We start from the raw sequence: 22786 nt of genomic DNA on the forward strand, positions 1-22786 counted from the left end.
TGTTGATCATATCATTTCTGGATTTGTTATTTATAAAGAAAATTAGACAACATTTATTATTCTCTTTTTATGTTTTAATTTTTTTTCATATGATGTCCTGTAGAGGGCAGTAACACCACAAGGCGTCTAAATTGCCAAAAACTTGAGAAGAAGAAAAAGGCGTACTGCGCAGTCTCTAATCAAAGTCAAACTTCCGGGGTAAGGTTGTTGTCTCTGGTTCTGACTCGTGAGTATTACATCAAAAGTAATAGGAACGATTCGTATTGTATTGTTTTTGTTTACGTGAACAGCGTGGCTATTACAATTAATATAAAGCCGTCCGTTTTCTCTGTAAATATATTTGGATCCAAAGTGTTGTTAAGCTGTCTAAAAACTCCTGACCGGTGTCACAGAAGTGATGCAACATGGCAGCAACACCTTTCACTAGGTGTTCTCTGTCAACTCTAAGGAGATATACTCAGAGCCGTGGATTTAACTCTTTGGCAAAGAGGACAGTCACACAGGTGTCCTCCGCTGTGATATGTAACACCAGGGGAACACAGGGACACACGAGCCTGGACAGGGGACCCCCAGAGGAGTGGGACAGGAAAAGTGGTCGGGATAATGGCAGCTCTTCTCTGCTCAGGTCCACCTCGGTGGGTTTGGGACTGTGTGGTGTGGCGTTTCTGGACAGTCAGAAAGACGAAAAGGCGAACGACAGACGAGTCTCGTTACCCGGACGGTGTCTTGAACTCTTCTTGCCGTCAGCTCAGTGTGCTTCTCCCTTTAAACCTGACACCCCCCGGTATAAATACAATTTTATTGCAGATGTGGTCGAAAGGTCCACTCCAGCTGTCGTGTACATTGAAATCGTGGGCAGGTGAGTTAATTGGAAAGCTGTCAAAAGGAACAGTTGAAATGCCAAACAAATTTGTAGCATGTGTTACACTAACTTCTGTGACCCGAGAAGCAATTTAAGCTGTGTTGCTATTGCCCTTTTCTTTCAAATATTTTTGAAATATTTATATATTTTAATCTTTCAGATATATTTTATTAGATTAGCAGGTTATCAAAATTGCAGGTTAGAAACTGTAAATTAATCAGTTAATTTAGCACAAAATTGTCTTTTCTCATAACCTAATCTTCAGGGGCCTCAAAGCCTCAATTCAGTCAGCTAGTTTGTGATGATGTGATTAGCTGTAATTTTGTTTGTGGATATGTGAGTGTGCTGTATCTGATGATGCTGCTCAAATAATGTTTTAGTTTGCCTCTCTTGTGTGGAGTAACCCAACAAAACACATCATGCCTTCAGACTGAATAAGACCAACTGCCTTTGCTGTTTTACAGACACCCATTTTCAGGAAGAGAAGTCCCAGTGTCAAATGGCTCTGGTTTCATTATCAGCAGTGATGGGCTCATCGTCACCAATGCTCACGTTGTGGCTAACAAAAGAGGCGTCCGCGTGAAGCTCACCAATGGAGACGTGTACAATGCCACTGTGCAAGACGTTGATCCAGTGGCAGACATCGCCACCATCAAAATCAATGCAAGGGTGAGAACTAAGCTACAATTATCATGTTTGTTATTTGTTTTTCATCATCCTGGATTCACATTTGGCACATTTGTTTCGATCAACATGGCTGCAGCAGACAGACTACGAACAGATTATCTAAAAAGACAAGCAACAGAAGAAAATACAGAAAGAATGTGTTTTTTTGTGACAAACATGATACCAGGGCAAAAGAGTGGTTGACAACAATAAGGTCAGATGATTAATATAATTCATATGTAAAATTCAGCAAATGAGTGCTCAGTGTGATGAAAGTTCACAACATTTTTAAGCCATTTCAGTGAGGTAACCTTCAAACTTTAGTATGAATGAGGTTAGTATGAACAGCCGGAGAGATAAAGCCAACTTTATTTTTCACATTTACTGTAACAATTAAGATGTGATGCTGATGATAAAGGCTTCAGAGATCCAGAAATTGTCTCTTTCCAGAAGCAGTCTTAAAGTCAAGGTCCTTACATACGTATGCCTACGACCTGTGAATGATGACGTGTGTTTTGCTTGAGTCTACGTGTCCTGGTTTTTTCCGAATGAGAATAACGAGTCTGCTGAAAGGAACTTTTCTGTTCTTTACCAGCCAAAAGCATTTACTGTGAGAGAATAACTAAATTCTGATCCAGCATCTTCATAATGAATCAAGACACTTAAATTATTGGACCATTGCAGCAAGAAAAACAAGGCCCAGATAAAACAGAAAGCTCTGTTCTTTAGATAGTATGAATGACGTGAGAGCAGTGAGGATGCACTGTCAAACTCCTCTGCTCCTCTTCTCGAACATGTAGAATCCTTTACCCACGCTCAACCTCGGTCGGTCGGCTGATGTTCGACAAGGAGAGTTTGTGGTCGCGATGGGAAGCCCGTTTGCTTTACGGAACACAATCACATCGGGAATCGTCAGCTCAGTGCAGAGGGGCAGTAAGGAGCTGGGCCTGTCCAACTCTAACATGGAGTACATCCAGACTGATGCAGCCATCGATGTGAGTATTCTGAAAACATTAGATTCTTTATGGCCACAAGATTAGTTCATGTTCACTAGGGAAGAAAACTGTGAAACCTGGTAGTGACCACATGCAGATGAAAATGTGTTTGGTTAAATTTGATAGGCTTCTTATTTGTATGAGAGTGTTTTCCCTTCTTCAGTTTACAAATGACATCCCTTAAGGTCTAATATTATTACTCAGGTATCAGTAAACATAATATTCACAGATTACAACTGATACAGAACTCCGCCGCCAGGCTTTTAACTTATGTCAGGAGGAGTGACCACATAACACCAATTCTAGCTGCCCTTCACTGGCTTCCTGTGACTTTTAGAATTGATTTGAAGATTGTACTGTTGGTTTTTAGAGCCGTTAGTGGTCTGGCTCCCTCTTACATACACGACCTTTTAATTCCATATGAGCCTGAACACAGCCTGAGATCCTCTGGCAAGGCCCTCATGTCAGTCCCCAAATCCCAGCTAGTCACTAAGGGTGACCGCGCCTTTGCTGTCTACGCCCCCAAACTCTGGAAGTCCCTGCCAGAGGATCTCAGACGGGCAAAGTCGGTGTCCTCTTTTAAATCTCTCCTTAAAACTCATTTTTATCACTTGGCTTTTCTTAGTCATTGATCCTATTAATCTGAATTTGTTATATATTTGTTAATTAATTTTTATCTTAATCCTGTTTTATTTTATTTTATTGAATTTTACTGTATTTTATCTAATTAATCATTGTTTATCCTTTTTTGGTTTGCAAATTTTTTTATTGTGAAGCACTTTGTAACTGTGAGTTTTGAAAGTGCTATATAAATAAAGTTATTATTATTATTTCTGAATGTTAGAAATGAGTAGAAAAGCGTTAAATGAGTCAGCAGAAAATAAGCCTGTGGAGACGACTGACCGTTACTCAGAAATGTTCACGCTTCTTGACGTCAAATGTGACTGGTTTGTTTTGCAGTTTGGAAATTCTGGAGGTCCCCTGATTAACTTGGTGAGTCACGTCTTGTCGATGTTGATCATCACATCCAAATGTCACTGGAACTGTACTCACTGCTGCTCCATGTAGATTTTCAGGTTATTTCATGCACTGTGGTTGCAGTTGTTAATATTAAATGAAAGAATTCTTACGTTTCTATTACAAATTGTTGCACTAGGAAACGTTTTGTTTGTTACAGAATATGTAAACTTGTTCGGTTTGGTGGTAATGGCTGGTGTTAAGTATAAAACTTGAGATGTAGTTTTTTTTTTGTGACTGGGTCTTGTCTATAAAATAACAGAAAGATGCACAGCACTCGGTCTGAATATATTGTCACTCTTCCGCTCAGGATGGTGAAGTCATTGGGATAAACACCATGAAAGTCACTGCAGGAATTTCCTTTGCTATTCCATCTGATCGTCTCAGAATTTTTCTTGATCAAGCCTCAAAAAAGAAGAGTAAGCTCCACATTACACTCTCTTTCTGTGATCCAAAATCTGCTGTAGCATCCAACTGTTCTCTCTTATTGAAGTTATTTCTATTCCCATTTCCATTCATACTGTTTTTGTGCATCTCCCTCAAGGTTCTTGGTTTAGTGGTGAGTCAGAGACGAGGCGACGGTACATTGGCGTAATGATGCTGACTCTGACGCAGAGGTAAGCGCCTCGCGGACAGAAATGCCCGTGGTAAAACTGATTCAAGTGTAGTCACAGCAGAGCTCGCACCAGTGCGTCTGAAACCACGTTACCTTTTTTGTCCCTGTGCTTTAGCATCATTGCAGAGCTGAAGTTGAGAGACCCATCCTTCCCAGATGTGACACATGGCATCCTGATCCACAGAGTGATCTTGGGCTCTCCGGCGAACAGGTAAGCAGGCCAAGCGAGCACTGTGGGTGTGGATGAATGGTGAGGGATCCTTCTTGCTCATGAAGTTAGACTGAACTGTTGGAAGTGGTTATGTTTCCCACAGAATATAATTCATGCAGGTATTAGGGATTATATTGCTGCACCTTTGGCTTTATTTGACAATTGATAAAAGCATTCCCCAGTAAGTGGAAAAACCTAAAACTGAACTCAACATGCATGAATATCATCTTGAATAGTCATGAAAATCTCTTGTTGATGTGTGCTTATGTGTGTTGCTGCTTACCCACAGTACTCCTGCACTTGTTTCAGAGCTGGCATGCTACCAGGAGACATCGTGTTGGAGATAAACAGAGCGAAGGTGAACACCTCTGAAGAGATCTACCAGGCTGTCCGCAGCAGCGACCAGATCACCATGGTGGTGCAGAGAGGACATGAGTTAATTCAGCTGCAGATGACTCCCGAGTACACAGAATGATACTAACCACGCAAATTCATTAAAGCTGACTTCACGCTGAGGAGCTGGACAGACGGCCACATGGTTAGTTCAGGTACTCGAGAAGGAAAATGTGAAATGTGATAGTGAGTGCGGCAGGATTTAAGTTTTTGTTTTCTTTAAATATACTTAGGTCCTGTATTCTACCCTTGTCAAATGTTTCATGATCACAGCAACAAGCCGGCAGTGTCAGCTTAAAATTAATCAGTATTTAGCCATATTTACTAGGTTTGTTTTTAGCTTTACTAAGTTTTTCTCGTCATGGCTGTTGACTACACAATGATTTCAGTGTCAATACTCTCAATACTGTTCGAATCGTCATGAATCTTCCAACTAAAGACTTAAATGGACAAACAAATAGTCCTGTATTTACTTCAAGGTTTACAATAGACAAATTGTCTTTTCTACCTCTTACTTGGCGGAGTAGCAAACAGTCATGTAATGAACTGTGTGTCTGCAGCTTAAAATAAAGGGTTTGCAATCTGCAAGTTATTGAAACCTGAAACAATGTACTTTATTAAAGCTATTTAATGTTTGACAGCAACAAGAAGCATGAGACCCAACAATATGGCATGGATCAATGGTATTAAATTGACTATCCATTAATGAAGCAAACAAGACTGACAATTCACGGATAATAATATGATGACCATGATCACACAAAATATGGATTTCTGAGATCCCACTTATTTTAAACAGATTTATTTTTTTTTGTGTATGTCACTTACTGTAAAAACCAAAAACATGAACTTTTCTTCATGTCAAGAGAAAAATGCCAATTCTCCATGATGATGAAAGAAAAGGAAAAAAAAGTGAAGACTCATTTTTCATTAAGAGTAAAGAGTCAAAGCTGTGAAGCCATAAATGAAATTTTCCCTGGTATATGTACAGTAACACACACTTACAGTAAAATAATAAAGTGACATGTACTGGACTGCTACACAATTATATGCAATTACCTCAAAGACTGATAGCTATTAAATGGAGATAACATTCAAACCACCTAAGGTTTAAACAATATGTTCATACTTCTGGACTAAAGACATCTTGTTAGGTACGAGTACTACAACATACAAGTATGGGAGGAAAAATAAAATTGTTCAAATCCCATTAAAACGACTTTAAAAAGGCTTAATATATATTGCTGGTAATATTTTTCTTTTTAAGAAAATATAAATTGTGCGACTGAAGCTTACAATACACTGCTGGCAGTAGCGCCAGGTTCTGTGGTGACCTGCTGGATAAGGGTCATCTGTCGAGGCGCTGTGTGCTGAGACTCCCCCCAAAAGAGAGAAAAGAAAAAAACAAAACAAGACAAAAAACGACAGTTGGACATCTCAGGATGCCTGAATCCCTTGCACCAAAACCCAGATGCTGCAATGGCGTTTGTCACGGTGGAATGCTGCAGGTATCACATTATGTGCACAAACGGCAGCCAAACTAAAGTCAAAACTCATTCAGATACATAAATAAAGGGGCAGTAGGATGGGTGGGGTCTTGGAGAGGGAGTGACAATATGATGGAGAAACTGTAGTGTCCAGTCTAGTTCAGCAGTGAGCAGGCTAAGCATTGACTCAGTTGACGTGGTCCAGAGCGCGCAGCAGTTCCTCCCCCTGCAGCAGGTACTGACGACCCTGTAAGGGGGCGTTCACCTCGCAGTCGTAGCGGGTGAGCTGCGGCAGGGTGAAGAGGGAACTGGTGCCCTCGGATGTGCTGCCCAGCAGACGACTTGCCAAATCTAGGACAGAACAAAATAACTGAATTATAGTTCTGTTGATGTTTTCAGGCAACAGTATCAAGTATTTACCATAGATCTAGTTTTTTTTTTTTTTCCCCACCTGAAGGCAACAGAAGTATGGTCGTGGTTGTTCCCGGTTCTGAGGCCTTCAGCTTTTTCCCTTGCTCCAGTTGTCCCTGAAGAGTTTCCTGAGAAAAATCATCAAATACAGACACTAACACTTTCCATCTCTAAATATAAAGTGAGATCTATAAAGCATGTTTGGATGGTGAGGACTTACTTGTCCAATCGCCTCTTTTATGTCACCCAGTTTTCTTTTGCGCTGTGTGTTCTGAGCGGCCAGGGTTCTGAGCGAGAGTTCTTTGTTCAGATGTGTGGTCCTGCAACACAGCAATAGTTATTAGGCCACCCAAATCTTGATATGATAAAGCAATAAATAAGGAGCACCTGGAAGACTATACCTCTTAGCAAGAACAGTGGCAAGATGAGGGGCGCTGACTGGCTCAGCTGGTGCTGGGGAAACTGTGCCGCTGCCCGGTGAGCTGGGGTAGCTGTGGATGTCCTGTGCCACGCAGACTGGAGAACTCTGGACCGATTTGACTGGTCCACAAGATAGAGGCTCGTCTGGGGTTAGAGTGCGCAGCTGGAAGTCATCATCCATGGGGATGTAGGGAGCTAACATCTCGAGATCCAAGTCTTCCACTGCCTGAAGGGGTGAAAGAAAAAGAGTCAGAACTGATCTGAAGACAGTTTTACTGTATTGGGTCAATGACAGACTTAATTTTAATGCATTAAAATCGATAATATCTGCTGGCATTACCTGTGTGGTGAAGGGGGTCTTGGGCTCAGGATCAATAGCAAACAGCTTCTCCACCAAGTCGAGTTTGAAATCTGAGCTCATATCTGAGTCCATGGGGAAACAGAAGTCCAGCGGACCGTCAGCCTAAACAGAAGTTAGAGTCTCAGTAAGTACTGTAAGTGAGTAAGTGAACCAAAAAAACTGTTGTCTACAATGCAAAGTGACAACAATGCATTTCTCCTTACCTCTGAGGAGCTTGCCGGTGTAGTGGATGGGGCTGGAGCATAGCACTCAGCTTTTGCACCCTCAGAGGTGTTGGTGGCGGTGACATGGAGAGGCTCGCTGGATGGCAGAGGGGACAGAGGCATAGCCAGCTTGTCACTGGTAGAGGGAAGCATTACGTCATTGTAAAGAGGGACATCCTTCAGCAGCTGGATCTCTGAATCTTTACCAGAAGACAGAGGGGGTCAGAAAGGTTTCAGTCACTCAGGATATAAATTCTGATTTAAGCTGCAGAGAAGTTTAAGTGTGTGTATCTGAGGCCACAAACCAGGGCAGCTGAAGTCCAGGGAGATGAAAGTGTCACCAGGAGCTGGGGCCAGCAGGGTGAGGGCCTCAGGCTCTTCCTTCAGCTGGTCATACAGGCTAGACAACGGCTGGGTCTCAACTGCCTGAGTGAACAGTTTGATCACATCCACCTCTGGGCCCTTCTCCTCCACCTCCACCTCCTCCTCCTCCTTCAGCAGGGTTGGAGACATGTCAGGCTGGCTGCTCTCCACTGAACCCTTTTCTTCCACCTGCAGCAGCTCCTCCTTCACTGGCTTCACATCCTCGGTCTGCTCCAGAGACAAGATCAGTTTCTCCTCCTGGATACCACTGTAATAGAGTCACATAGCCATGGGACTGAGTTGACTGAGCTTTGGTTAAGGCCACAGAACTGCCTGTAAACTGTGTGTAATCCATTCTGTACATGCTAACAAAATACAGTTCCCTCTGAAAATACTGACTCTGCAAAGTGCCTTTATAGTACCTGAGCACAAAGTTGACACAGACGACACACTGTGGCTGGGAGTTCTTATTGTTGTAGATGACAGTGGCTTGGGTTTCCACCCACACAAAGCCTCCTCTCTTGGCCAACATCCGATACTGGCCCGTGCAGACCTGGCCCTTTGCAAACACTGACAGCAAAGAGAAACAAAAGAGAAAATTAGAAACAAACATTTAGTTCAAGGGTTATGAAAATTAAAAAAAATTATAATACTGCTGAAAATTGCTAGGGAACAAGTTTAAACTCATGCTGCTAGAGCTCTTGCTTACAGTTGTGATGAGTCTTGGTGAGACGGTCTGAGTCCTGAGCATGATAGTACTCGTACACAGAACGATTGAGCAGATCCTCTGGGTCATAACCCATGAGCTCAGTGATCCTGCATATGCAAAAAAATGAAAGAATGAATAAATAAATTGTCACAGTGAGGAGATTTAGACATTATGCTTCTGTTGTATCTACACTGAACACTAGGGGGCTCTGTGTGACCATACCCGTGAGAGCTTTGGCATTAGTTGTTTAAGAGGTGATCTGTGTTAAGCCTTTTAAGCATATAATATTTTTTCAGAGGGGAAAAACTCACCTCTCATCACAATAAGTGAACTTCATGTCCATTGTATGGCGGCTGAGAAAGGTCTTGGTGTCCAGAGGGACCTCAATGTTAGATGGGTGTGGTATGGGGTCACAGATCAAAACCAGGTAGGGGAGAGGTGGCTCCTTATGCCCGTTTTGAGTCTGCTCGGTGTGGGTGTCATATACACGGACATGACCTGAGCAGTGGAGAACCTGAACAGAGACAACAGGGAGGCCACGACACTTTAAATAAATACGCGTTCAGATATCCATTTGCTAATTATCTCTTTCTTTTGGGCACATAGGTTGCTGTTGTGAGATTCTGACTTTAAAATACTACATAAATATGATTTCCTCAGTGATGCCACCATGCCTACCTTCCATGTAGCTGATTTGACATTGACAGTGCGGCCCCTGCTTGTCAGAGTGCATTTCATTCGGAGGAAGAAGCTGCGCTCCGTGCTTGGCTCCTTGGCCTTTTTGGAGCCTGAAATCACATGGAGACGGTCACAGTTTAAAAGAGAAAATCAGCTTCTTATGATGTCATTTCAGCCACCAACAGACATCATTTCTTTTCTTTTCTTTTCTTCCAGTGTTTTACTGTAAGCCAACTGTAATCAGTTCACATTTTCTTTCCAAGCAGACACTGAGCTGTAAATGTTTTTCCCTGTGGGCAGTTACAGCAAGATAAATAAAGGAAGTGGAGTTACTAACCGTTTGAGCTAAGATAAGATCAGTGTGTACAGAAGCACTTCCAATTAACATACATTATGAACAAATTCTGAGGCACATTTCCAAGAGAAGGACTTATAGGACGTTTTAGCTGCTTAACTCCACTGAGAAACTTTATCTAAATCACTGGAAATGACAAAAAAATCAAAGGCAAACAAATTCAATCCACTGACGAACAGCAAGGCTAAACGATGTTGTGCTAGCAAAACAGTAAACGTGCCAGTGATCAACATATTGTACAGTAATGATGCATCTAAGGTCACTGAAGTGCACACTAGCCAACTCTAATCACTTTGACCTCAGTAACATATTCTGACAGCATCCCGATCTGAATCTGCCAGTTTGGAGTGAATTAGACTCCCTGTTGAATGGGGCACTGGTGGATGTGACAGAACGTTTGTGTACGCCTGTCTCTGTCCACTGGCAAGGTATCATAACAAGACACTTCTCACTGTTATTGTACCACACCTGTTCTGTGGACCAGCATCTCCCTCAGCTCCTCCTGGTCACAGGGATGTATGAAGTCAAACACACTGTGTCCAATCAGGTCAAACTGAAGTGGAAAGAGTTCTAGAGTTAGAGTTGTCCATGTTTGTGGTGTGTGGTGACTTTTACCTTTTTTTTTTTTTTTTATTTAAGTAAAAGCCCAGTCAGTTTCTATATCTGGAAAAATCTATCAACAAATATATGTAAAAAACATTTCTGTGTTTGTGACATTTTAAACAGTGGAAACTGAATAATTTTCTTGATTAAATTTTTTCCCATCAATGTTATGCTTTTTCCGTCATGTTTTCTTCAATGCAGACACACAGAAAATCACACGCACCTGTGCCAGTCCGAGGCACTTGTTGATGTTGTCGGAGAGATAGATCATATCTCCGTCTTCAGACAGCACCATGAGAAAACCTTCCAGAGCCTTTAGGTAAGAGCTGTTTAGCTGTAAATCAAGGTCTGTTTCCTCCTCAGCCATTGGCTCATCTAGATGAGATAACAAAGAGGGGACGGGGCGAGATAAAGGAAGGCAGGGAAAGAAAGAAAAAGCAAGAGGAAAATAAACACACAGCACATCAGAAGTCTCTGCTGTCAAAAGAGCATGTCTGGACAGCAAGAATACTTCAACACACATAAAACCTGCAAAGGCATCTATATTTGTGCATGTCTGAGTTGATTTCTTACAGTAATTCACTCATTCTTTAAAGGCATACAGTGCAGGAGTTGATGGGTGCTGTTGTAAACACACCGTTCAAATGTGCAGTAAGTGAGAAAGACACTTCACTGTCAGTCAGTGTTCTCTTTCGATTTTCATTCAATTTTAAACTGTGCTCACTTGTTCTTTTAATCTCTTTAAGGTATCCTACACTTCCCCCAACAGATCCTTTGCATGCTTTCACGTGTGGGTAACCACAGTGGGGAACTAAAAAACTGCTGAACAATGTCATGTCTTCATCAAAATAATCCAATCTCAAGCTGCCTGTAAGATAATGAAAAGTGATGCCCAGTTGTATTGTTCCTGAGAGTTTGGATAAAAAAAAAAAAATAAAATAATTTAAATAAACTTTTAACTGACATGCACAAAAGCTACAGATACTGACCAATGCTGAGCAGTTTTCTCATGCGCAGATAGCTGATGGTGAGCCTCATTATCGAGGCCTTGTCCAGGCTGGAGCTGACGGTGTGGGGCAGGGGCAGCTCCTGGGCCAGCTGGTAGAACACCTCCGACTCCTTCCCACGCCGGCATCGCGCTGCATCCCTTGACTTCTCCTTCCTCCGCTCTGAGCTCACCCTGCGGGAGACAGGTGGTTGGTCAGCCAACGCCTGGCTACAAACCAGTTTTGATCCCACTATGCACACTACAAGAGCTGACATCCCTCCTTCCTGCACAAAGTCTTGTCAGCCACTGGCCCGTCACTGAGGAGGGATGCAGCAGCTGGAGTTCACAACAAGCGAGCGCACGGCCAGGCTGCTGTCTGGACCCCCATCAGACTCGTTTACATACATGGCTATCTGCCACCGTCTTATTGGCTACTGACCAAAAGAAATGGAGTCCGCCCCCCTCAGAGTGATTGGCTGGGAGGCTGGGCATGGATCCTCCTGTCTGTCTCTTGGTGCACAGCCAAGCTTTAGTGCAACACCAATCATTGTGACATTTACGAGCTTGGCTGAAACAGATCTGCAGGGAGGAAAATGATAATACTGGCAGCACGCACAGAGAACACAAACACAGAGCGGGTGACACCTTCAGCTACCAGGACAAACAGACAGTCATATTTTCTATTATTTAACATTAGTATCCCTACCAAATGCTTACTGCTTGTACAAGGCTCCATTTCATATCAAGTATTAATGCAGGCAGCTATCCAAGGTCTGGCTAATGGACTCTCACCACACTGTGAACAAGATCTTAAGACCTGGCAGTATTTTAAAATGACAAAAGTACAACTGACTTTAAAAGGACACAACGACTTTTGTGAGTCACTATAAAATTGTTCTTCTTACTGACTTCTTTTTACTGACTTCTTACAAGTTATTTGTATTGGTGAGCCTATGCAAAGCTCACATGACCACTTATATATACAGACAACATAAGTAGAGTAGCCAATAGTCCAACCTGACCTCTGCTGAAAATAATCTTTAATCCCTCTAACAGACCACTACCTCAAAACCTCACATGCACTTTCATGACACAGGAACAGAGTCACAACAGAATGAGGAACAGTTCAAAGGCCATTTAAAATGTACATCTAACTGAAATTGATCTGTGATGCCTTTACAGTATTGACCATAGTGTTATTTCAGACAAGCTGACTAAAATTAGCCTACTCCATCAATCAATTCAAAATCAGTGTTGTAGACAGATCTTTTTACAGCATTGAGGAGGTTAGGCAGTACCTGTGGATTTAGACCAAAACTGTCCACCAAATACACATGACAAAATTAGTCCTCTTGTGTTAAAGCTTTTGTCTCCCACAAAGTTACAAACCTGGCACTGAAGTGAGCCTGAGGGAAAATAAACATTTCTGACTTTGCAAACACAAGGTTTTTGTGAGCACACTGTTGCTCAGGTGTCTCCATACATAGAAGCAAGTATGTTCTAGCAGTACAGGAGCCTGCAGTTTCAGGAGTGCATTTGTAGGACCCTAGTTTTCATGACACTGCCACAAACCGCTTTCAAACCACTGTAACTCTTGTGAGAGCCAGAATATCTGATCACCACGAAAGCTGATTGTGAAATCAGTTTTGTATTGTGTCAGCACATTTCTGTTCTCTCAAATCTGACTTTTGGCTGCTGTAACACAACAAGCACCACAAACCTACATTCACGCAAATTATTAAACTTCCGCATACTGGGAACACACTGTGAAAGTCATCTCGCTAAGCTACTGGATAAGCTAATGATGATCTAATAACGCATTGTTATACACTGTGGCCCCACTAGAAGACTAAATGACTGAGCTGGTATGCAAGGTTTTATATAAACTTTTTTCCTTTTGTAGTGGTTGTACCCAACTGTATCACATGCCTTCATGCAAATCCTATCCAAATGAAGTTCAGCTGTAATACATGCCCACAGAACAGATGACTACATTCATTCAAGCCCCAATATGACGAACAGTGCAATGTATAAGCCACTGTGTATTACTACAGTACCAGAGCTCTATAAATAGAGACAATAAGTGCCTGAAGATTTGAGCAAGTGGAGTAAAGGCATCCCCATTGTTCAATTAGGGGGAGAAAAATTATGACTTTGCTACTCCACTTTTTGTCTTTTTAAAAATAAATGTATCATCATACAGTGCTAATAGAACATGCAAAGCTAAGTTCACGTATGCTATAAAGTCTGCTTGACCCATTGAATGCAGGAAAACTTTAAATTGCCTAAAAGTGGATTCTGCTGTCACAGAAATACCGAACCAATTTGCAAATCAACGTTAGTCAGCCCCCACACCGAATACTAGCTCGCCAAATCCAAGAGTAACGTGGGTAATCATATTTTGCATTTGCCCTGTTGATTTTAGGGTAAATGCACATAAACCCTGTTTACCCACCCTTTTCAAGTGCAACATAGGGTTTACTTCCCTTTTTATTAGTTTACCTTCACTTAACAGTCAACAGTCTAACCAGAGGACATTTAGTGCATCCATCTTTTATTTTACCACGACATTCCCTTGGTGATTTTGTCCAGTTACTGTTAATATCTCAGGCTAATTTGCTGCCTGGCTCTCTCCCTCACCCCACAGAAAAGCAGACTAACCTAGAACAGTGGAAACAGAAATAGCTTCTACAGGCTCTGGTATGCTTTTATAAATACGATTTTAATATATGAAGCAGCTATTTAAAAATTGCACACTTTTTTTTTTCTGGAGGAGAAGTGATAAGTTTGCTCCCACATTTTAAATTATAACCAGGCACTTATGACTTGTGATACCAAAGAGAGAAGAGAAGTTGCAAACTTATCTGAACATGTAGATCATAAAACACTGTGTTGAAAGCTTTACAGTCCTAATCACTACTCTGAAAAATTATGTAAAATTAATGTTAAATAGGCAAGGAAAATAGTACAGGGCTAGAACAGTGACTGAAAATAAAAATGTGACATTTTAAACAAGACCTGAACTCAAAGAGTAAACACTGGAAAAACTGGAAAAAGTTGAAAAGTGAAATGTGCAAAGTGCAAATGACAATGTTTTTTCTTCATGCCTGTTTCTTTTTCAATGCGTTTTGCTTTTTACATTGCCAGGTTTTGTTTTTCCAAAGTCACTAATTTTCTGTTTCAACTTTCTATCACCAGTTTAGAGTGGAGAGGAGTGGTCAAAAGTCAGTGTGATTTACATGGCTGTATACTGAGGAGATAACATTACTCATGTGAACCCAAAGTCCACTCCAAAGCCTCTGACATGACCACACAACTCCCATACTGCTGTGGCTTCTAGACATTCACCTGGAAGTCCCAAAAATGTTAAATTCTGTTGCTCTCTGCCACTGTTTTTGCCAAGTTAACTTTTAATACTTTGACCTGACTAGAACTGCATATTTCAGCAACAATCACTCTAACCACAGAGAGCCTCTACCACAAACGCAGGCTTATGGCGACAGTTTTCACAAACTGCTATCAATTCTGTTTCTCTCTCATCATTTTTCATACAGGACCTAATGTTGGTTTTCAAGGCTGACCTCAGTTAAAAGTAAGTTGATTCAATAACAAATTTTATTTTCAATTCCAGATTTTTGAGTCATCATTCTAGTCCCATAAAATATTAAATGACCAACCTCCACTGTTTTCAAACTTACAAAAGGGAGAAGAAAGCTGCATTTATTCTTTTACTTGAAACATGCAATGAAAACAAAACACGTCATTTGATGTTTAAACAAAGGCAAGCAGAGAGGCCACCATTACATAACACTATTAACGCACATGGTCATGAATGCCCAGCAGTCCTGTGCCCGACATGCCTCACTGCAAGCACAATCACATTTACAGCTTTGCTAGCTTTAATTAGACTTGTTTTATTTTCTAATAAGAATGAGTGCTGCTACTTGAGTTGAGAACAAGTGGATTGGAGATTAATGTAGAAACAAACCAGTGTCCATTGAAAATGTTGCTTGTATATTTTGTTACTAAGGGCTGACCTATTTTACTAGAGAAATGTTCTCTCTATCTGTCAGTCCTGTTTAATCGCAGCGTAAACACTGTCTTATCTTTTATATAATCCAGTCTGGGGAAACACCACAGCTAAAACCGCTACGCAATATGGACAGAAAAGCAAAGCAAGACTGAAAAGAAAGTAGCTTTACTTACAAATGAACGTGATATTCAGCTATATGATGATGTTTCTGGAGTCAGCATAGTAGGGTCGTCCTTAAATTCATAAGTTTGATGCTATTAGTGTATTACCAACATACTTTGCATATTATAGTAGATGATAAAATCAATATTACACTCTATTTTGTACAGGGGATAAAGCGGTTGAGTATTACCATTCAGTGGCAGTGATGTTAGAGATTTCCTCGTGTTCAGCAACTCAATAAATAATGGATCATCTAAAAAATAGAGAGAACCTCTTACTGGAACCTAAATGAACCATATGTGCTGACTGTGTCTATAAATTTATGTCTACATTCAATTTTAATTTTCCTCTGTGGAATCTTCCAGTTTGACTCCATTTTGATGAGGTAAATTGAGCTGGCTCCATTCATCAATGAAGACAATGAGAGAAGCTTTAACTCATGTAACTTAAACTGATATTATTTTGCCATGCCTTCTTCCCACTTTTTTGGCACAAGGAACGTTAAGGCTTCAATAAAAAGGCGCATGGGGTAGTAATAGTTGTCACTTGTCAGAATTGCTATCTCTAGACTTGTTATTACTGCAGTGTGGGGAGTTACAGGATTTCAGAATCTCTTATATTACAAGAGTCCTGACTAAGCATATATGAAGCAAAATCAGGTTTATCCTCAAACACAATATAACAATAGTTGCATCTGAGATTCTAAACAATCTTATAACCTCTTTTAAAAAAGAGCCTCGCAGTTGGAGTTGGGCAAGTCTGACTCACCTGATATGAGTTTCAATATCAGTTTCAAATCAATGAAGATAACCCAATACCACTTCTTCACTGAACAGTCATCTCTTTGAGTGGACTCAGAACAGAGGAACTGACCTATACTTTGCCAACCCATGTGAAAGGATTCATTAAAATAACAGACATTCATTAATGTCTTCTGGGTTCGATTACAAATGCTATTTTGCAGTGAATGAGTATACTGCAGCCAAAAAAGCTTTTACAGTTGTTTTCCCCTTATATGAGTATGTAAATGAGTGGAAAGACGGGCGCCCGGGAGACAGGTGTACAGTACTCCCTTGACTTTTTGCGTACTGCCCAGATACTCCACTTTGCTAAAACATCAAAATTTAGGACTGCTGCTGACCATTGCCCTTTCAGAGCTAATGTTTCTCTTTAGCATGACTTCAGCAGCAATCTTGAATTCAGTATTTGTTGATGGTTGGGCTGTTTAAAGTTTTGAAGTATCGCTATTGTTCTGATGCCACACGTTTAAAATTATAAAATATCTACATTTGACAGTATGAAAAGTACAGCTCTATAAAAGAAAAACAAAAACAAGGCTGTACACATATTCACACCATTATATTTTTACAAATTTAAAATTCTAGTATTGTGACAGTCTCAGCTAACAGACTGAGACATTGTCTGTGGACACATTTCAGATTTGGCAGACCCTGGACAGAGTATGTCATTGTAAGGTAAGACACGATGTGTGACGGTGTTGCTTTCACACTTCCTTCCTTGTATTGTTCACAAGACATTGTCAAAGTGCAGTGGTGACAGTGGTGCAAACGTAATGAAGAATCTTAGCGCACAACACAACCCTAGAAGATGCTTTCTGATAAGTTGTCCCTGTGAGCTTTTACCGCCCAGTGAAGAGAAAGCTTCCTTTACAATCAACCAGTTCTAACAATAAGCTCTTAACTGGTTGTTTTATTTTTAAATGTCTCAGTGGCAAAAAGCTTCTCTCTTTGTATTTTTTAAACACACCAACATAGTCCTTAATCAGCTACATTACAATCCACAAAAAGGAGCGATTTAGCAGACTGATAAAAACAAGCCTTCTGTGTATATTTTAATTTTTTTCATCTTCTATCACAAAACACAAAACAAGAAAAACAAACGGTACACAAACAACTGTACGCCCCTTACTGGCATGTAACACACTTTCTTTTGCAAGTTCTAACTAGCCTGCACACAAATGCCGTTTGTACTTGAATGTCTCAGGGCAACCTGCAAATTGCCAGGCAGTGGATCACAACTCAGATTTGGCCACTCCCATTGACGTCAAGCCTTAGTGATTAAGAGATGAGACAGAAATAATAACAAGGCACCTCACTGAGGCCAGCCAAAACTGCATCAAACCAGACCACAACTCTTGATCTTTTTCGGAGATCAAACGGAAAACACACGTACTGAAACCACACCAGATGGTGCCCCCATTACCTTGGCCTATACAAAGTGCCAAATTTTACATTGAATGAGTAAAACCCATGGGGCAATCAGGCATTCTATGACAACAGCACATCCAAAGCAGGGCAACTATTTGACACTGAAAAGATAGGAACTACAAGCTAACTATTTAACTAGTCAGCCAAGGTAATCTCTGCTACTCAACAGTAGCAATCTCTACATACCAAATAACACAAATGCCAAGTTAGTGATGTTTGAAAGACATTATTTGCCCATCACCAAGTCTTAAATATATATATATATATATATATATATATTATTATTTTTTTTTTTTTTGGGGGGGGGGGGGCTCTTCCAATTCTGTTATATATGAATTTTACTGCGTGATCAGTTGAGATATACAGGAAAACCTTGGTTTTCTGTACATACTAATGCCAATTTCTCACAATAACAATGACAAAACAAAGACAATAGCACAAAGTCAACTGTACTGACTATTTATCTGAACTAAGGCTGGGTGTTGATAAATTATCATCTGAAATAACCCAGTACTAAGTGGTATCAAAATTTCACCAGTCAAACAATGCCTGCATTCGATTTTTGTACACGTCTAAAATAATAATAATAATAATACTTGCAGCAATCACTTCAAGCATTCTTTGATTTAATGCAATGTGTGATTGGCCCAGTATGGCAGCAGCTACAACCCATAGGGCCCTGACACACCAGGTCACCGGTCAGCTAATGTCGGCAGAATCTTCTCACCCTACGAGCCACAATGGCAGGAAAATAACAGAAGTGGAACAGAGCAATTTCTGACAGACCACAATGCAGAGACTGCTTGATTCAATCAGACACTTTAACAAGGACAAGAGCCAGGCAGCTCTACTATACACTCGCTGTGAACAATTGGCCCTGCCTGACACCCAAAGTGAGTGTCAAATGAACTATCCTTCTGGTCACTCTCTCCTCTCCAATTTTGATGTCAGAAAATAAGAGTTATGCTAAGTTGATGTACTAGAATTCAGTGCCTCTCAGTTTTGCGAAGCTGACTGGTCTCTGTGTTTTGTATGCTTGCTAGCTCCTTCCAGGACTGTGTTCTGTGACATTGTGTCTGATGAAAGAGTAAGAGTGAAATCCAACTATTTATGACAGTTGTTAAATGCCAGCTGGAAACTGTTTAAAAACTGCAACTTGGCAAAGATAATTGTGTTGTGTTCTTATGCACATGCATGAAATTAAGCAACCTCTGTGAGGACCAGTCAGTCCAGGCAACATATTTGCATGATGACACTGCTGATAGGGGCACTTAATTTTAAAACAAGACAACAATTATCTTGTCTCTTAGTTCAGTTTTATTTACAACTAAAACAGCTCTGGAGGAAACAACAGCTATGAAGGCACTAACTAGCTTCAAGATGAGAATACAGCTTAGGAAAGCCCACGCAATTGCATCATCTGTTTTGTATGAAAGAGCAAGAAGATTAGCATTTTCCATATGAGTTTAAATATTTAGCCCAACAAATAAAATAACCTAATGCTTGAATATTGTAGAGCCTGTTTTTCATATGCAGTTATGTACAGTTGCCATTAAAAATTAGAAAGTGGCTGCTATAAAAACTGAATGGCTGATAGATTTTGGAATGCACCAGCCAGTGGCAGGCGGATGTAAAAGCTAGTTTCAAAGTTTTGCATATAAAAGTATAAATTCATCAACTGCCCACGTATATAGCATGTCAGTCAATAACAACATCTCAATCTCAACATTCTGCTCCAAGTTAATTTTTACTTGCCCCAACTTACCCAGATCGGTAAGTGCACAGGTAAATTATCCTATTCTACAGTCAATACTTATTGTGTTTTCACTGAAATATGTCAAGAAACACCACGAAGGACACATCACTCTCAGTGAAGACTTTGCCAGGCTTGATTAATGATGTTACTTAATAATGTCCAGTCAATACAATTCAAATATATCCGTTATTAGTCAAACAAAAAAATATATTTGTGACAACCACTAGACCGACTTTTGAGCAAAAACATTACATGTGCATTACATGCTCTCAACTTACTGGTCGTCAGTGTTTCAAAGGAATCTAACAAGACTATTCTGAGTTTCTGTTTGTTGGTAAGACTAGATAAGATTTTATAACTCTAACTCACCACTTCAGTTTACAGACAATAAACATTTTCATACATCTCATGTCTCCTTACTTTGAACATTTTACACACCGAGTTAGTCAAAAAGACAAACTACTTATGAAACCCTTTTTTCACTTGTCTACTGAACCACTGAATAAACTGGCCAGGTGAGAATCAGCTGTTGTCCCGCATCCTGACAAATGTGGTATCACTTTCACTGGATTTGTCTGAATAAACAAGCCTCCACATGATCCTAAATGGGCTTTTAATTTAGGTTAGTAGCCATTAAAAAGATATTTTTAAAAAAGCTACTGATTGTTAAAGTTATATCCTTAAGTGAGAGCAAGCATGTTTGAGAATTGTTGTGGAATTAAAAGTAGTTTTCAATCCAACTATTCACAGCTTTCCGCATACGTTTACAGGCTGTGCAGATTAAGATGATCACTTCCCTAATCAAACTTAACCACAAACCTAACCAGCCCAGAAAATTAAAAAAAATCATTAGAACTGCGGACAGCCTCACTAAACCCTCATTTTTTTCCAAACAGAAACCGCACACCACTATGCCCTCACATGAACACTGTCAAGGTTGGTAAGGTTACATCGGCCAGAAAAAAAATACACCATCCGTACTACTAATTGGATGTATAGTTTGCCGAGTGGTACATCCAAAACAAAACAAATAAAGCTGATGTTTCATCGAAGTTACCGTAGGTCACACACCGATCACAAACAACGTTAGCTGACGAGGTAAAAAGAAATACTTCAAAGCAGATTCTTAAAAAAACAATCAATCTTTCCACAATCAAAGTTATCAGTATCAACTAGTTACTGATAGTATCCTTGTCAGGAAATCGTTTAATTTGCTCTAGTCCTATGCCGCCTAGCTAGCTATCTTAGCCGCTTGCTAACGATAATAGCGTCGCTAGCAAACGCATTTTGTCGAACTTTGACGCGTAACTATCAGTTAACCTTGAAATAAAGCCCATAATGTCACACCAAGAGTACAACCAAATCCTAAACGAAGACCAAAGTTGTCAAGTTCGCTCTTAAATGACAAACATAGCCGGGTAGCATTAGCTAGCATTTACATTACCTTTTCTTTTCTGGTACAATTCCTGTGTCCATGTCAGGACGAAAGGACCTGAGTTGAGTCTCTCTATGGGTATCAAGATGTATCCGGGCCCTTCGCGAAATGAACCAAAATCAAACGATTTTTCACTATGATGAATCTGTATATCCTCAAGAGGCTTGCATACGAGTGTTCGCCGCGTATATTTCGTCAAAGAAATCGAGCTTTCATCCGCTAAATCAACAGCCCGTTCGGCTACTATTCTTCAAAGACAGTGCCACGCTGGAGAGGGGTTAGCTAGCGTCACTTGCTGAGACAATGTTGCACCGTAGAGGATCAGTGACTCCCCCTCCGTCTCCGCGGGGACGAGCAGTCACATGCTTCCTCAATCGAGGACGTGCACTCCAAACCCCGACAGCCCTGCCAAACACAAAATTTACCGTATAACTGTAATTTCGGTTAAAGTTACAGGGTCTGGACTCTTCAACTGTAAATCTATTACACCAAAATAGTCAGTACGGGATTATACGCAATCCTGTTTATTCCTCTTTTGAATTCACAACAATACTCTTATCATGTTCTTTCAGTACTAAATTAGTTTATACTCAGTGTGTAGGCTTAGGCGACTGTCTACATTTGCAGGGGCTCTAGAGTGTTTTGTTCTTTTGTTTTTATAAAGGCCACATTTTGTTAAGTGGAAGACATACTACAGTGTAACTAAAAATACTGTCAACAAGATAACGTTGTGCATCAAAAAGTAAAAGTCCAGTGTATTTCAGAATAATATGTATCATACTAGTGGATTATAATGTGTCATGTATGAATGTGTTCATCACTTAATTACTCTGTACACTCCCAGGTAGCTTAATTTATACAATACGTCATAATGTATTAGTTGGTTTGGATTTAGTACGAATAATCTCAATCTCAAAAGTACAACACTGGCCTCCGAAATGTGAATGGGCTCCCAGAACTGTTGGCTGGATGGCACATGTTAGCATGAGAGGCAGAGCTGCAGACTTTGACATGAGGACAAATGAAGATATTACCAGGCAGGCCCTGAGTAGCTGTGCTGATAACTTGCGAACTTATCTCTATTGGTCTGTAAACCAAAGTGTGGGAACTGTGATAAAATCAGTTTAAAAAAAAAAAAAACATAGCATATTTAATACATGCACAGTACTGGATAGTAGTAGCTAGTAGCTACTCTTCACCAGTTATGACTGAGCTGGTTATGCCCATTTTCAGCATTGTGTGTTACAGATACTGTTAACGATTACTCAGATGTATTTAATGATGTTTGCCTTTTTAGTCATGATTTTGATTGTCTGGAAGTTAGCTAGCTAGTATGCTAGCCACACCCTTTTCTGTACTATTGGTCAGGTGAGAAAGGTGATTGCACAGTGCCATTACAAACATTATATTGCACACCCTGTCAGTCATTTATTTGTGAGCAAACTGTGTAAGATTACTAATCCAGTAATGTGTAAAGAGTATGCAAAAATATGAATGCCTGCTGGTTCTCTTTGGTGGCACAACTTTTTCTTTTCTTTTTTTTTTCCAATTGCCAAAATCCACTCAGGGGACTCTGCTGTGTGGTAACACCATTAACACAGCTTTGAAGGGGAAATGTTGAAACATATGAGAAAGAGTGCATTGTCATCGTAATAATGGTCATCCTCCAGCTGGATTCTGCTCTCTGAGTCAGTGTCTTAATCCTTATAGGCAGTTCCTCAACAAGTTAAGAACAATCTAATGTTCCAACAGTTCCAGGCTTGGGTACTCAGCATGTATCTAAAATGACAGGATACATTTTGTGTTGATGCACAAAAAGTCATACAAGTGACAA

At 40.4% G+C, this 22786-nt stretch overlaps 2 protein-coding genes across 2 annotated transcripts; one reads left to right on the forward strand and one right to left on the reverse strand.

The window, feature by feature from the left end:
- Positions 1 to 152: 152 nt before the first annotated feature.
- LOC124071409 (serine protease HTRA2, mitochondrial-like) lies at positions 153 to 5274 on the forward strand. Its single transcript, XM_046411893.1, has 8 exons — positions 153 to 859; positions 1327 to 1531; positions 2329 to 2523; positions 3484 to 3516; positions 3851 to 3959; positions 4085 to 4157; positions 4272 to 4367; positions 4677 to 5274. Exons 1-8 carry the CDS (start codon positions 405 to 407, stop codon positions 4840 to 4842), a joined length of 1332 nt encoding a protein of 443 aa, XP_046267849.1. The 5' UTR covers positions 153 to 404; the 3' UTR covers positions 4843 to 5274.
- A 75-nt stretch (positions 5275 to 5349) lies between these two features.
- hif1aa (hypoxia inducible factor 1 subunit alpha a) lies at positions 5350 to 21304 on the reverse strand. Its single transcript, XM_046411886.1, has 15 exons — positions 20962 to 21304; positions 11340 to 11530; positions 10574 to 10725; positions 10216 to 10300; positions 9393 to 9502; positions 9026 to 9228; positions 8715 to 8821; positions 8428 to 8575; positions 7948 to 8273; positions 7643 to 7842; positions 7419 to 7541; positions 7060 to 7304; positions 6879 to 6978; positions 6699 to 6786; positions 5350 to 6598 (listed from the first exon to the last, which is right to left on the reverse strand). Exons 1-15 carry the CDS (start codon positions 20991 to 20993, stop codon positions 6435 to 6437), a joined length of 2274 nt encoding a protein of 757 aa, XP_046267842.1. The 5' UTR covers positions 20994 to 21304; the 3' UTR covers positions 5350 to 6434.
- Positions 21305 to 22786: the final 1482 nt, after the last annotated feature.

The sequence above is a fragment of the Scatophagus argus genome, chromosome 15, assembly GCF_020382885.2.
Source record: "Scatophagus argus isolate fScaArg1 chromosome 15, fScaArg1.pri, whole genome shotgun sequence".
Taxonomy (NCBI): Eukaryota; Metazoa; Chordata; class Actinopteri; family Scatophagidae; genus Scatophagus; species Scatophagus argus.